We start from the raw sequence: 15,532 nt of genomic DNA on the forward strand, positions 1-15,532 counted from the left end.
AGTCAGGCTAAATGTTTCCCCCTTATTAGAGTGTTTGTGCTAAACTAGCTGGCTGTACGTTTTATTTAAAGAACCTCGTCTATGAAAATCATATTTTTGAAAGTCAGTATGGCTTCCCCAGAACTGCAGTGTTCCAATGACAAACCCAAAAACAGAGATTCCTTTGCACCCTTGTAAGTTGTTCTTTTTATAACACTAATAGTTTTGACATTTGATACTTATATGTTAAACTTCTCTTTCAGTCTTTTTCAGAGTGTCACGCTCCATGTGAGGCTGACCTTGTGTAATTTACGAAATGCTTCAATCTTGTGTGTTGAGGCAGTGTTTCATAAATAGCAAACAGTGGAATCCAATCTTGGTGGGTCTAAGAGTTTGGTAGCGTGAAATGTTGTCAGTGTAGACTTATTTCATTTAAGCTCAGTGTAGCTGCTGCTGTGCAGCATTGCCATGTTAGGAGGATGTCAAGATGCTGAAAATTGTTGTACTTTAGGGGAAAATAATCATCCACGTAATATCTAAAAGGACAAATAGGCATGGAAGTGTAAACACAGGCCTGTTATTTTACTCTCCTTTGATATTCCCTAGACTGAGTACACCTAAAAATCTCAGACTTACAAAGCATCATTATGAGACCTTACTATAAGTGCACTAAAAGCTTCCCAGCGAGTATTAAATTGCCTAAATTATTTGTTTAGTTTAGTTATTAAAACCTAGCACCTAGTCTTTGTTTTCTATGCTCGAGGTAGTCTGTGTGTGTGTGTGTGTGTGTGTGTGTGTGTGTGTGTGTGTGTGTGTGTGTGTGTGTGTGTGTGTTCCAGGAATTTTTCTCTCCCCTGACCCAGCAGAGCAGCAGCCTCACTGTACAGCATATCTCCTGCTTTACAAATTGAACACTGGGTTTTTCCTCCTGTGCTTAACAAAACACTCAGTTTTGAAGTTTGGACCACCACTGTGCACAGGGAGTGTGCAGGGGGCAGATGGAGGTAGTAGTAGCTGATGGAGGAGGCAGGAAAGAATTTGCATATTCACAGATCTACACATATTAAATGAGACAAAGGTGTTGAGTTACAGCTAAGCCAAATCAAGGCATAACAGTGTTTTTTGTTTTTTTTTTATGCGAAAAAAGATGAACAGAGATGGGGGTTTTTTTTTTTCAAGCATTTAATTAAACACCACAAAGCGAATAACTGCATTTCCCAAATTGGAAAGTGCAGACATGTGGAAACACCATGCGAACACATTGCAATGCCCCTGTTTGTGTTTAGTTTAGATAGACACATATAATTGAATTTTCCTGTTTCTCCGCATTTAATTTCCCTCTACGCTAAATCTTCGTTCAGCCAGCAGTTAAACAGATTTCACTGTCGCCTCTGGCAAAGCAGAGACAGTGCAGTGATCCTTTTCTAAAGAACAAATGGGTTGAAGGGATGAATCAGCAGCCGAGTGGCTGACAGGAACTCATGCAGACAACGTGATACTGATGACAGGAGGAACAACAACAGCACGAAGAATGCAAGCAGAGTGGTGAGCAAAAGGAGACGGAAGTGTGAAATGAAACTAAGACACAGCTAGAAAAGGACTGGAAAAATGAAACTGAGGACAATAAGAGAGGAGAAGAGTAGAAGAACATGTATCAATGCTTGTGTGGGGGCTACATGCTTCTAAGCTTCATAAAGAGCCCTGCAGCTTTGTGACAAGTGCTCAAACTGGGTCGGGACGCCCAGAAAATCCTGCCCACCATATCCATGCTAAACTTTTGTGCTCAGTTTACACATCTCCTTCTATTGCCACACATAGTGTTGTGTTTGCATCATTTCAAAAGACATTACATTGCATACACTACTTTCCAAAAGACTTATCTTTTCCTTACAACCTAGTCTTCTCCTTACACCATGAGTACTTTTTTTGTCCTTAAAGGAAAGGTAAGTCACCATAATGTGATAAAATAAACAGATTTATAGCCCCACATCACAAATAATGCAAAAGTCAAATACACAACACTGGGGAAGTGGAAACCCCAGACTGGGGAGAAGAGAGTAAAATAAAGACTGCCTCAACATGGGCATAATTCATGAGGCTCTGAAGTGAAGGCTGTGCCAGCATAAGAGGCTCCTCTAGGATTTTGAGTAGCCATGGGTATGACACTGCAATTCCCGGGACTGCTTCAGCTTTAAAATTGTCATTAACAAGAAACAGTTGCAACATGCAGTAAAACCAGTGCAGGCATCAGATTCTCACCTGGCAGCTTTTTACAAGATTTTGAAAAGACTGTTTTTGTTAAGCCTGAATCGAGAGGTGCAAATTAAACTGATAATGATGACGGTTATAAAGAGTGAATTGATATTATCCCAACTTAGTTTATGAGACTAAAAAATAACACCAGGAGGCATCTATGTGCGTAAATTATGCTAGCCCAGCTAACAAAGGCTGATGATAGCAAGAATTGGAGCTTATCCCTCCCCCTCCCCCTTTCAAAGTTTGGGCACAGCAGTACCCTGGAGGTTAGAGAACTATGAGCATATGGTATCATTGCTGGTTCAAATCTCTGGAGGGAAAGAGTGAATAACAGCCCTGCACTGCTGAACTACTTCTGTGCACAGGATTAAGCTCGCTGATGCAACCGTGCAAATGTGAATCTAGGTGACAGGAAATATATAAAAGTGTGCCCTGTTGATTCTCCCGAAAAAAGTCAAACTAAAGATGGTTCTTAACCAGAAATGATGAGAATAATCAGAATAAACCCTCACAATTCTTCTTTCTCCAGCATGTTTCTTTACCTTTGTGTTTCTGCAGCAGCTCATCCATGTGCTCTATGACTTCATAGTACTCCTCCAGCTCCAGCATACACTGGCAGTAGTTCAGCTCCAGGGGGACAATCATTCGACCTAGGTTAATGTAGTCTATATCACCTGGCATCTCCTACACAAGAATGCAGATTTAAAAGAAAAACAACATGTTCATTCAACACGTTGCTTAGTAGTTATACGGTGCACATGAAAAGTATTCTCAGTTCTCCACTTGTTCCACATTTTGTCATGTTACAGCCTTATTCAAAAATCAGTTGAATTTATTTCTCACCTAAAAATTCTACACACAATAACTCATAACGACAAAGGGAAAACCTTTACTTGAAATTCTTGCAAGTTTATTAAAAATAAAAAACAAAAATACAAAATGCACATAAGTATTCACAGCCTTTGCTCAATACTTTGTTGAAGCACCTTTGGCAGCAGATACAGCCTCAGGTCCTGTTGAGTAGCTTGACACTCCTCTTTTTGGGTAGTTCTTCCCTGCAGGATCTCTCAAGCTCCATCAGGTTGGATGGGGAACATCACTGAACAGTCATTTTCAGCTCTCTGAGAGATTGTCACGGTGTTTCTAGTTTTCTTATGTTCTCGTTTTACTATTGTTTAGTTTCGTTCTTCCTGGTTTAATCATTTGTATTTCTGTTGTGTGTTCTTGTTCATTTAGTCTGTTCTCATTTGTGCCTCCCTGCGTAGTCTACCGTGTATGTTTAGTTCTGTCTCCGTGGTCATTCTTCTTCCATGTTTATCAGTTTGTTACTCTTGTCTCTGTGCTCCGGGTTCGTGCTTCCGTTGCGTTTCAGTACATTTAATTATCATTTTTACTTTACCAAGTGTTTAAGGCCAGCTATCTGTAAGCCACAACATGAAACCTTCAAATATGTCTAAAACTGTTGTGCGTTCACCTTAACATAACTTTTCTTCTCCCTAGAGTATTGCGCTATCCTCACACCCCACCACCCACCTTCTCTGCTCTTATCTAAGACAGGTCTCCTTTTTTTTTCTGCTGCCTGCCTCCCACCGGCTGCATGTAATCAGGGACACCATGAAGCAGAGCAAAACAGGAAAACAGGAATCTCCCACTGGAAAAGAAGGAGCTGCATGTCCCAAAAACCCCAAATCCTGAAGAGACCTCAGAATTCACAAGCTTCCCCAGTACTCATTTTGCATGCCCCTCCCCACACAAACACACAGACAGATTCACACAAACAACACACACACCCTGCCTACATCCCACCTTTCTTCCAACCGCTCTTCACTCACCCTAGACTGGACAGTTTTTAGCAGCAGGACAGCTTCTTTGTACTTGCTGGCAGCATCTCTGTATTTCTTCTGTTGGACCAGAGCATTGCCCTGCATGTGGAGAACTGGCACTGTCTGCAGCTTCTCATCCTTTTCCATCATCCACGACTCTCTGTGGTAGGACATGGGGTCTCCTACCTGCATAGGAGAAGAAGATAAATGATGCAAGTGAATTTTAAACAGGTACTAAGCATGCGTGATAAATTTGTCTATTTTATTACAGTTATTTAAAGCTACAGTTAGTAGTTATTTCAGTCCACCAATAGCAATAATAATTGTTTAACTTTAAACTTTGCTTATATACTTTCAATTTGTGATAATGAAACTTTTACTTAGGTAAAGGATCTACTTTTGGAGACTGAAGAAGTCATTTTGACGAGTTGCAAAACATTTCTCCCACTGAAACGCTAGGTCCAGATAAATAGAATCAACTTTTTGGAATTTCCTTACTTGGATCATTGAGCATGCATCAAGACATTTCATAAAGTATCTACATTTTTCCACAGCTGAAGATTTGTCAGCTGATGTGAAACAGAAATAACGTTAATGCACTGCCACCAATACTGGACTCGCTAATTAGTCTCAAGCTTGTTTGGGAAAATATAATATTTCAAAGCTGAATGTTTTAGACAGAGAGGCACTTTAGTCAGTGCTGTCAGTAAATTTTAGAAAAGAGTAAAGCTGGTGTAGCGTAAGCTAAAAAATGGGAGAAGCTGTTCATTCTCTTCTTCCGCTATTCACTGTCACTGTCACAGATGCTTACCTGCAGCAGCTCCATAATAAATATGAGCGGCTGAGGAGTCCGCATCAGCTCATCCAGCTCGGGGAAACCCGTGGAGTGATAGTGGAACAGGTTTCCCATTCCACACATGTGTCTCTGACCCTCCAGAGGGTCTTTCCCTTGAGCGATCAGTCTCATTCCCTTGGACACAATGGGGTACAAGCCTGTGTGCTGTGAAATTAGCACATCAACAAAATCATGCACGCAACATCTAGAATAAAACACAGAAGCACTTAATCATGCTAACCCTCTGGTTCTGGCAGCCCGTGCCAATCAGCCGTACAAGAAAAAACACAAGAAGTCGCACAATTTTACTTGCAAATTACATTTTCCTCCAGAAGGAAAAACAGAAAAAAATTGCACAAAGAGATTGCTTTGTTTATGTTTATATTACTGAGCATGTTGGAGGCTACAGAACGTTGATTCATGTGCATTATAATGAGGAGTAAAAGCTTCCCTTTCCCAGTCATGAACACTTATTACATCCTCTCAGGGGCCGGATATCTCAGAATGTGTGCGTGCGGTTTGTAATCCAACTCACAATGGCATCACACCAGAACTCAGCCACCTCTCCAACACGCATGGACGTCAACAGGGTCTCCCAGACTTCCATCTTAAACATCTTTCCGACAAAGATCTCTGCCGGTCTGCCAGCTAGTCGGCTGTCATCAATGACTGTCCTCTCGAAGTTGTCCAACAGTGTCTGGAAGTGGAAAACCAGCTTGGAAAGTGGGAACAGGGAGAGTACAAGAGATTAATGACACAAACTACAGTCAGTGGAGACTTCACTAAACATATAAAGTGGCCACTGATTTTTCAACAAAATATTTAATATACAGTGTGGTGAAAAACATTTAGCCCTTCCCTGATTTCTTAGCTTTTTGCATTTTTGTAACATTTACATATTTCATGAAAAACAACCAGATTTTCCACAATCAAGTTGTTTACAAAACAAGACAAAGATAACCTGTGTGAGTATAAAATACAGTTTTGATGATGATTTTATTAAAGGGGTAAAAGCTATCCAAACTTAACTGGGTGGAAAATTAATTGTCCTCTCTTGTTAAATCAGGAATTAGTTCCGATTAACTTTTTTTTCCCACTTTCACACCCAGCCTGACTGCTGCCTTTTGAATTGAGAAATAGAAGCAATCTGACAAAGTAAAAAAGTCCAAAAGAGCCCAAAAACGTAAGAACAGAACAAAGTCCCTGACATCTATCAGTCTGGGAAGGAAAAAGTCATATCTAACACTTTGAGACTCCACAATGGGAGCCATTATCCACAAATAGAGAAAACTTGGAACAGAGGTGAACCTTTAAGCAGTGGCCAGCCTACAGAAATTACTTCAAGAGCATCAACTAATCCAGGAGCTCATAAAAGAACCCAGAACAACATCTGAAGAACTTCAGGCCTCACTTGCCACAGTTAAAGCGTTCATGATTCAACAATAAGAAAGACGAGGGAACAATGGCATCCATGGGAGAGTTTCAAGGTGAAAACCACTGCTGACCAGAAAGAACACGAAGGCTCGTCTCACCATTTGCTATAAAACTTCTTAACTGAAGACATCCTGAAGACTTTTATAAATATATTATGTCCCATTGCACCTGGATGACTTGCTGTAATTCATTGAACCATACATTTTTTTCTCTTTCAGAAAATCTTAAGGACAATGAGGAATTCCACATCTGAATGGCTCAATAACAACAATATGAAGGTTTTTGAGAGGCCATAAGTTAAGACATAAATCCATACTTTGAGATGACCTCAGAACACCTCTAATGTGGCTGAATTACAACAGTTCTGCAAAGAAGAGTGGGACAGAAATTCTCCACAGAGATATGAAAGACTCATTGCCAGTTGTCACAAACGCCCGGTTACAATTCTTGCTGCCAACTAATTTCTAGTTTTAGGGGGCAATTACTTTTCCACATAAGCCTAGGTTTGGATACGTTTTTTCTCTTGACAAACTGAATCATCATTTAAAAACAATATTAAAATTAATTTGACCACCTGAAACATGTAAATGTGACAAATATGTAAAAAAATTATATATATATCAGAAATACGTTTTCACAGCACTATACAGAAATAATAATTTTAAAAAATATCTTTGTCTGCAAATACTTACATCACCACCTAAATCTTGAAAGTTTTCTTAAAGAATTTCCTGCAGTCAATATAAAGGATCTACCACATCTTCTCAAAGCCTATTGATTGTCCTTTTCTAGTGAATGTTAATTTGTTCCATTGATTGCAAGCTTTAAAAGCCCATTAAATCAATGGCTAAAACAAAAATAGTTTTGAATTACACAAGAAAACTAAAAAGCCCCCTTTGTCATTTCCAAATAAAAAAAAAGTCCAATTTAACTTGAAAATTATTTTCTTGTATATTTTGTAAATATAATTTACAGTAAGTACTTTTAAACTGAATGACATACATGATATATTTCAGACATCATCTGTTTGCGTGCATCTAAGAGTCGTCAAGGTTTTAGCATCACCCTGACTTAAAAATAATGTTGGATCTGTGTAACCTTATTTATAGCCTGACAGATTGCATGTAATCGCAACAGTCTGATAACTGTGTGAACAAATGGGAATCACCTCACTGGGGAGGGAACGCACACATCCACACACGCGCGCACAGGTAAATGGAAATTCATGCTGGCATTGTCATGGAAAATATTTGTCACAGTGTCCAGGCTCGGTGCCATATGGCTGGATGTGACTAGGAAGGGAAAAAGTCGGAAACCAGCAGATCAGTGGAAGCACAGAAACAAAGATACAGTGCCAAAAAACATGTTGCAATTTGGTTGACCAAATGTTTGCTCTGTGTGCATGAGCCAGATACAGAATAAATTTTCTAACTTCATGAATAATTCAACAGAATCTAATTGAAGTGGGCATTGCAACACACAGCTAAAAATAGACACCCAAGATAGACATTCCCCCCCCGTGGAACATGAATTACTCCACAATGGTTATTATTGTACACACAATCAGTGTCATCAACACTGCGTGATAACCTACCCTAACGATTAGGTTATCACGTTAACTGCAATTTAGAATACCTTTGTCCCAGGTGGAAAGTGAGGTAACGGTCCACTGCCTCCTACCAGAATTTTCTTCCTGACACCTGGATAGTTGAGAAGGTATGTCTCCTCCATTGCCACGCTGGGAAACAGAAAAGTGTGTTTTCGAAATGTCTTTCTCCCTCTAGCTGTGTTCTTTTGACTTTCTGATTAGCCTAGTGGCAAGAGTCTTGGCTAGTTTGCTGCTCTCTGACAGATGGTAGGATTAGACAGGGTTTGGAGATGGCCACTTTAATCTGAGGAGCTAATCCCTTGCCTACTCCGGTGATTGGTGGGGGCAATCCCTGTTGGAAGGAGAAGGGAGAGGCGGGGATGACCGCTGAATCATGTGGATGAGAAAGGCCGAGATCGGTCTGGAACAAGTAAAGATCATTCTGGAGGAAGAGTGCTCTGATGACGCAGTGATGTCCTAAAGATGCAGCTGTCCCTCAGCTGGGAGGCAGAGGGTGTACAGAGAGCATCCTTCCAACTAAATCTGGCCTTAGGCTCCAAATATTCATTACTTTTAGTGTTAATCAAACTTTTTTTTTTTAGATTAGATTGTTCTGCTACTTTTATTTATATTTATATTTAACTTCATTATCATTTATTTATCTGGGCAAAAGTCTAATTGAGATCAAAATCTCTTTGCCAAGAGAGACCATGAGAGCACAGGAAATTACAACCAGTACAACATATAAACATGTAACAAAGAAACAAATACAATATTTTGCACAGACAAGTGCAAAATATTGCACTTGTCTGTGCAATATTCTGTTCTAAATTTGGGGACAAACATTTTTATATTACTGTAAGAGTGTATGACGTATTGGTTGAGGTTGAGGTTTTTACACATAGAGAAACGCAGATGAGAAGGCACCAGTCCAAGCAGAGATTTATAGATAAAAGCCAACCAATGGGAAAGTCTGCAGATATATAGAGATGGCTATTTAGTTGCAAACAGATAACAGTGATGTAAATGATTTCCACAGCCAGTGCAGTATTTAAGCTCTTCAGGTACTGGTCAGGTGCAATCATAAAAAGAAGATCACCATAACATAATAAAGGTAAAAAGATGTAAAATGTTGCATAAATCAAGTGTTTCTTCACTCACTTTAGGTTTCATCTTGGACGCAAACCTTTAAATGCGAGTAGTAAATGCTCATTTCTGATCTTTAATGATACCTGGAGACTTGTAAGATGTGGCCATTTCACTTTGAGCCCCTTGAATGTTTTGATCTTTAGGATAGAAAACAACTCCGTCCATCCACTTCTCCTTTTCAGGGTCATGGGGGTCACTGGAGCCTATCCCAGCTATCTAAAGGTGAGAGGCAGGGTACATCCTGGACTGGTCACCAGTCTGTAACAAGGCTAACACACAGAGACAGACAACCATTTACACTCAGCTTTTTACACCTATGGGCAATTTAGATTTTTCAAATAACACATGGTATTGAACCCAGGACCTTCTTACTGTGAGGCAACAGTGCTAACCACCATGCTACCACGCTCTTTAAGCTTAAAATACATTAAAGTGTGTGACATAGTACTGATTCTGAGCCAATAAACAAAACTTGTAGCTGAGATAGACTATTCATGCACATATATAGGACATCTATTTCAAGGACACTTAAAATAACATTCTGTAGTACACTCTTGAGTCAGATGAAAACCAAGCCCCTATTGTTGCTCATAACCGGTAGTTTCACCCTCTTACTTGAGCAAACCTGTCTCAGGCTTGATTGGTACCTTCTCCTGGTGAAGAGGTTCAGCTCTTTCAACAGATGTTCAGTGGGATTAAAACTGGGATTCATAGCAGGGCACCACATAAAGGTCACCTTCTCAACCCGTGTGGAGAGCTTTTAAATGTATACTTTGGGTCTTTTATACGATTGGAGGAGCCATGACCTGCAAGTGAGACCGAGCTTTGACAATAGATATGTTCCACCTTGATACTTGATGCACTGTGCCGTGCAGTGTTCGATGTGATTTGTGCACAAGCCCGTAACATGTCTTTTACTAAAAAGGAGGCAATTCATTTTTCATAGTGAAGATTGTGTCCTTTTCATGAAACTTCATTTCAGATTCTGTTTTCCCTCTGTGAACCCAGAGCTGATGTAACTTACCAAAAAGCTCTTAATCATGTTTCATCTGTAAAATTACTTTCAGAAATACTGGCTTGTCAACATGAGCTTTTCTGTTTTCTCTTTTAAAAGCGGGGTCATCGTGGGTCTCTCCCCATACACCTGCTTTGATCTCGCCGGCTTGTTATGTGTGTTTCGACTCTGACTTTATTTGGTTCTTCTTCCTTTTTGTTAACATGTTAAATCTTTCAGTTGATTTTTGGCTGTTGTGGTCGTTTCTCATGAGGTTAGCAATGGTCCCGCAGACGTTGAGCCTCCTTCTATTACAAATTGTTATCATAAAAACATCAATATGCCTTGAGATGGCCATGCAGCCTTTACCTCGATTTCTTATGGTGCACACAACACCTAAAAACATCCATTTGGAGACTTGAACTATTCTGTTAAACACAGTCCCAGATAGCCTGTATTAAACTTGCACCTGTATTGGCTTTTGCTACGGGTTAAAGGTACTTTACAACAAAAAAGCTCAAATTTAGCAGTCAAAGTCTTTGCTACTTCTATATCTACGTCCATGAAAATATAAACACAAACAAATTTTAAAGAAGAAAACCAATTCCAGTGACATTAAAGGTATACGTAAACTATCCTGGCATGACTTAAACCCAAATCCCTCAGTGGAAAGTATATTACATAAAAGTTAAGCAGTAAGAGCTGTTTGCAGTAGAGCTGCAAACAGCTCTACGCTGCCACAATCAGGTGTGTTTGAACCAAAATCCACCACGACCATGCTGGTCATTAGTACCAATGATGTAGGAATATATAAACAAAAATAAATACATTTTGTAACTTATTTTTCTGACGGGTAATAAAATAAATGTTGACCTGCAGTAAACATTGGCTAGAGACAATTTGTCTTTAAGACAATAAACACCCAGACAACATTAACCACTGAGGTGGAATAGTTTAATCACAGTAACTACAAACGCATTTTGTCAACTTAAAAACACAAACTTTGAGTGAACCAATCTGTGTGCTGTGTAATAGGAAAATCACAAATTTAAAGGAATGACACAGCAACTTCCAATAAAAATTCTCTTCTCCCTGGATGAAGGCTTTTCTCCTCCTTGTCTTTCCTGTATGCCAGAAGATGACATGTGACTGCCCCCTGGTGGTCACTTCTCTATCAGTGAGTCCAGCTGCTCCTGCAGGGAGGCCAGCTGTTGGAGCAGAAAATAGAGGGCGTGATTGATGCCCAGCAGCACCGTGGTGTAATTGGTGGGTAAGTGGATGATGATTAACATGTCTTTTCACATTAATTTGCTGCAGTCATTTGTCAATACAAACAACGACCCTAGACAGTGGGTGGCCACTATGCCATAGCTACAAAAAGGACTCCCCTGGTAGCTGCTGTCAAATTAAATTGTGCTTGATTGGTTTTCAACTTTGCTATTAGGCATGAAAAATGTTGGGTTGAAAAAGAATAGCAAACACAACACCATCCGCCGACATGATATTTGACATTCATTCAAGAGAAATTCATGCAAAGTGCTGAAGGCTGTAGAAAGCTCACAGTGAGCACTGATCCTTGGCTTTTACAAAAAGGTTCTTACCTGCTCCATCTCCCGCTCCTCCTGCTGAATAATCTCATCCAACAAGGCTTGGAAACGGTTCTGTAAGAGCAGAGAGGCAAACAAGGTTTGTTTGAGTCGACATGCTGAGCCTCATTAAATTGTGATGGCTTTAAATGTGTGTCGGCCTGGGCTGTTCGTGTCAGTATCTCCTCTCTGACAGAAAGGCCACTTGGAATGCCAGTCAGAGACAGCTGACCTTTTCCATGTGACTGTGATAATAACGACTGGAGATGGGGCTCTGACGGTCCCAAAACACTGAGCAATGAGAGCGTTAAATGGCAACGTAGGAAGGGTCGTGTCTGCTCATGTTTCACTCATTGTAAATTCTCCACTAAAGAGTGCTGGGCATAAGAATGAACTTTCAGCTCCTTTTTTGTGCATGGAAAAACCTACAGAGAAAAAGGCTAGCAGCAGAGATGCAATATTCTGGGTTTTAAAATAACCATTTAAAAAAATAATGTCCTCCAACAATGTGTGAAATCAGCTGTTATTTAGGTTTTCCCGTCACCTTTGAGAGAATTTATGCTGCATGAACAATTTTGCCTCCAAGCTCATCTGCATGTTCTTGTTTACGTCTCTGTACATGCAGACCTAGTTTTTGGATGAACGGGTGAAAAAAGTGTGAGTGTTTTCAGTGCTTACTTTGAGGGCCTGGTTTTCCACTTTCATGATGAGCTCCTCCTGCTGTTTCTTGCGGGCACGAGTTTCCTGAAGCTTGGCCTTAATGTTGTTGATCTGCACCTGGTACTCCATAACTGCAGGACACAGTGGGAGGTTCATGTGTGAGGGCTGTCATAAAAACACTTATGTGCTGCAAAGAGGAGGCAAAAAAGGTTGGAGGGCGAAGATGATGTGACATAATTTGAGACACTACACTTGCCACGGGGACAAGATATGCAGCTTAGCTTGCTGAACCATAAGGATGCTTCCAGTTCAGTTTGACAAATTATCCATAATGGGAACAATCAGTCAACTTAAAAGGACACGAATCAGCAGGATGCAGTTCTAAAAAGACACAACTAAATCAGTCTGCTTTGTGCACCACACAGAGTTCTCATCAAATCCACCCAGAGTGACCATGTCTCACAGAAACCCGTGGCTCCACCACCAATCAACCATCTTATAACTAATTGTATCCATTCACCGTTTTCCCCTGGCTCCAAAATCTGACAAAGCTGTTGTAATGCAGACTATCTAACAATAAGGAGGCCATGTGAACCCATTCATTCAACTTTTACAGCTATGCATGGATGCCATCATCATGCATGGCCTGGCTCCAACATATTGAGAAGGGCTCCGCCAAGATGCTACAGTAGAGCTGGCCAGCAGTGCTGCCTGACTGACAGTTCTATGTATCTAGCTAAGGAGGTATTGTGCTGTCAAACTGGACAGCTCCCTGAGCCTCCTGCTGAGCCACAACACCTGTCAGACTGGTTAGTTGAAGAGGAGAGCTGAGAGCTGTCAGAATGAGCATCTCTGTGGGTGAGGGCGCAGCACGTGTATTTAAGTAAGGCTATTTATTTGAATGTGTGTGATGAGCTAGAAAATTCCACTTCGATTAAAAGTTCAGACACCTTGCTCAGGTTATTTTTGACCTCTACTTCGACAAGTATCTCTGGGCAGCCAAGCCCACTTTCTTGGCTGTGACTGCTGCAACTGAAAAATGAACAACTGTTGGTATACAGAGCAAGTCGGCTAAGAGAAAAATAATTATCTCTGTGGTGTAAACTGCAAGCACGGCATGAAAGATTGCATAATTCTAATGCGGCACTTACTTCACATCCACCTGGGTGCACACACACACACACACACACACTCTCTTTACTGCATAATGTATAAAGAATCACATATAATAATCACATCTATCTCTCCTGTGTTTAGTTGTTTTCATAAAATAAAAAAAATAAAAAATCTGATTAGGGATGCTGGTGAGAGATTTTTAACAACAAAATGTAATTTATATCAGTTGGACTGCAGCTAGTGATGATTTTATTTATGAGTTAATGCAGCGATGAAAACTATATACGATGACTTGTATATAGTTTTCTGCCTCATACCTATCTGGTTGTTTCTATCACTTTCATTCTGTGCAGAATCGGACTCATTAAGTTTGTCCTGGAGCTGCTGGACCAGATCATCCTCTGTGTCCATGATATTCAGGTCCTCATCTTCATGCCGGTCCCCTTCGTCCTCCTCGTCCTCACTTGAACTGCTGATGTCATTGAAGATCTCCCTCAGTTCATCATGCTGGACTGGTGATGCAGAAAGCACATTAGCGTTAGAAACGCAAACACAAAGATGGAAACAGCGAGAATTTAGAGCACTTGCTCTGGGATTAATCTAGGTCACAGAGCCAACAGTCTACTGGAGCTTTAAAACTGGGCTTATATGACAGGAAGGAATAAGTGTGGAGTCCAAACAACCAGCCTGCTCTTCTCTTACATGGCAAAAATAACTCTGCTCCAACACTTGGCAGTACAGTAGAAGTCACTCAAGCATGAACCACTAGATAGTTTAGCCACATACCTCAAGGTATGGGAAGGAATGAAAGGAGGAAATAAAATGAAATGAGGTAAAAAGGTTAGGGAAATGTTTTGTTCATAATTGCTTGTTACAGCAGCATTAATTTGTTCATGACTGTTTTATGAACAATCTGATTAGCTTTATGGATAGATCATTTAGTATGCATGTGTAGGGCTGTTCGATATAACGATATATATCGGATGACGATATAAAAACATCTATCGTTTCATTTTACGCTATCGTTTGTTTCGTGGTGTCGCAAAATAAACTGTTTACGGCAATATTTTTTCATCGTTTTGATGTTACTGTAGTGGCTATGTTCATTTCTTAAAGTTCTCTCTTTCTCTTAAGCTGGGCAGACACTGTGCGATTTTTTTCAGTCGCGTTATTCAGCTCCTGCTCAAACTGTACGATTGACTTGCAGGGGTTAGTTGGTAAGTTGGTAGGTCATGATGCAGGGTGTCACACTATACAGCCGATGCTGTGATGCGACCCGAGTGCTCACACTGTGCGTCCATAAAAATGAAGGTTATAACAGAAAATCTGACGCTCGCTCTCCCTCTCTGTCTTTCACTCACACAAACACGCACAACACCACCATCAACTTTGCTAAATTGCTAATGAAAAACATTGATCAGGCAGCTGTGATTGAGCAGCAATGTCCATCCAACTATTTTCATGGTTGTTGTGGTTATGATCATTTTGTGAGGCCATAGTTCTACAAGTTGTGCCTCCATCGCTTGTGTCCAGATCACACGCTGCACTGCTGTGCTACTCCGTCTTTTTCACCGACATTTATGTGTTTGCGCGTGCACAGTGTGAGCAGCTACGGCGACACCCTCACGACGGTCGTGAGGATTTCAAAGAGGTTTGAAATCCTCACGACCAAGCGATTGATGATCGGGAGCTGGTCGTGAGGTGTTAATCGCTTCTCGTTATCCCACGTATACTACACGATGCACGATGAAGGGCCAAAATCGGGGCGATCACTAAAACGGTCGCACAACTGAAAAATCGGCTCAAAATGGGCCAAAAATCGCACAGTGTGAGCCCAGCTTTATATTTAATATAACCACACCACGAACGATTTTATGCGTTGTCGTTAGCAACAACGACAGTAAAACCATCGCGTGTCCGCTTGTTTATTTTCCACATAAACCTTTCACAATAAAGCTCAAGATCCTGTTGAGACTTTTCAAAATAAACCGAATCACGTGAAAGAGTATGCAGTGTTTACGAATGGGAAGCAAAAAAGAGCCGTCAGGTGCTAAAAAAAACAAAACCTTAGACTCAAACGTTAGAACAGGCTTTTCCCCGCAGCACGCTGTG

At 40.6% G+C, this 15,532-nt stretch overlaps 2 protein-coding genes across 2 annotated transcripts in view; both read right to left on the minus strand.

Moving 5' to 3' along the window:
• The window catches only part of LOC102211067 (aryl-hydrocarbon-interacting protein-like 1), an 11,309-nt gene extending 3,251 nt beyond the window's left edge, over nt 1-8,058 (minus strand). Inside the window, exons 1-6 of the mRNA XM_013916132.1 lie at nt 7,963-8,058; nt 5,429-5,608; nt 4,870-5,058; nt 4,068-4,244; nt 2,778-2,919; nt 1,413-1,477 (exon numbers count right to left, since the gene is read on the minus strand). Of these exons, the coding sequence (XP_013771586.1) occupies nt 1,413-1,477; nt 2,778-2,919; nt 4,068-4,244; nt 4,870-5,058; nt 5,429-5,608; nt 7,963-8,058 (849 nt within the window). The remainder of the gene's footprint in view (nt 1-1,412; nt 1,478-2,777; nt 2,920-4,067; nt 4,245-4,869; nt 5,059-5,428; nt 5,609-7,962) is intronic.
• Nucleotides 8,059-10,998: 2,940 nt separating this feature from the next.
• The window catches only part of taf7 (TAF7 RNA polymerase II, TATA box binding protein (TBP)-associated factor), a 9,124-nt gene continuing 4,590 nt past the window's right edge, over nt 10,999-15,532 (minus strand). The window contains exons 9-12 of the mRNA XM_005722950.2: nt 13,738-13,932; nt 12,323-12,435; nt 11,660-11,719; nt 10,999-11,266 (exon numbers count right to left, since the gene is read on the minus strand). Of these exons, the coding sequence (XP_005723007.1) occupies nt 11,222-11,266; nt 11,660-11,719; nt 12,323-12,435; nt 13,738-13,932 (413 nt within the window). The 3' untranslated portion in view covers nt 10,999-11,221. The remainder of the gene's footprint in view (nt 11,267-11,659; nt 11,720-12,322; nt 12,436-13,737; nt 13,933-15,532) is intronic.

This window comes from Pundamilia nyererei, unplaced genomic scaffold, assembly GCF_000239375.1.
Source record: "Pundamilia nyererei isolate P.nyererei 1_Seehausen unplaced genomic scaffold, PunNye1.0 scaffold00008, whole genome shotgun sequence".
Taxonomy (NCBI): Eukaryota; Metazoa; Chordata; class Actinopteri; order Cichliformes; family Cichlidae; genus Pundamilia; species Pundamilia nyererei.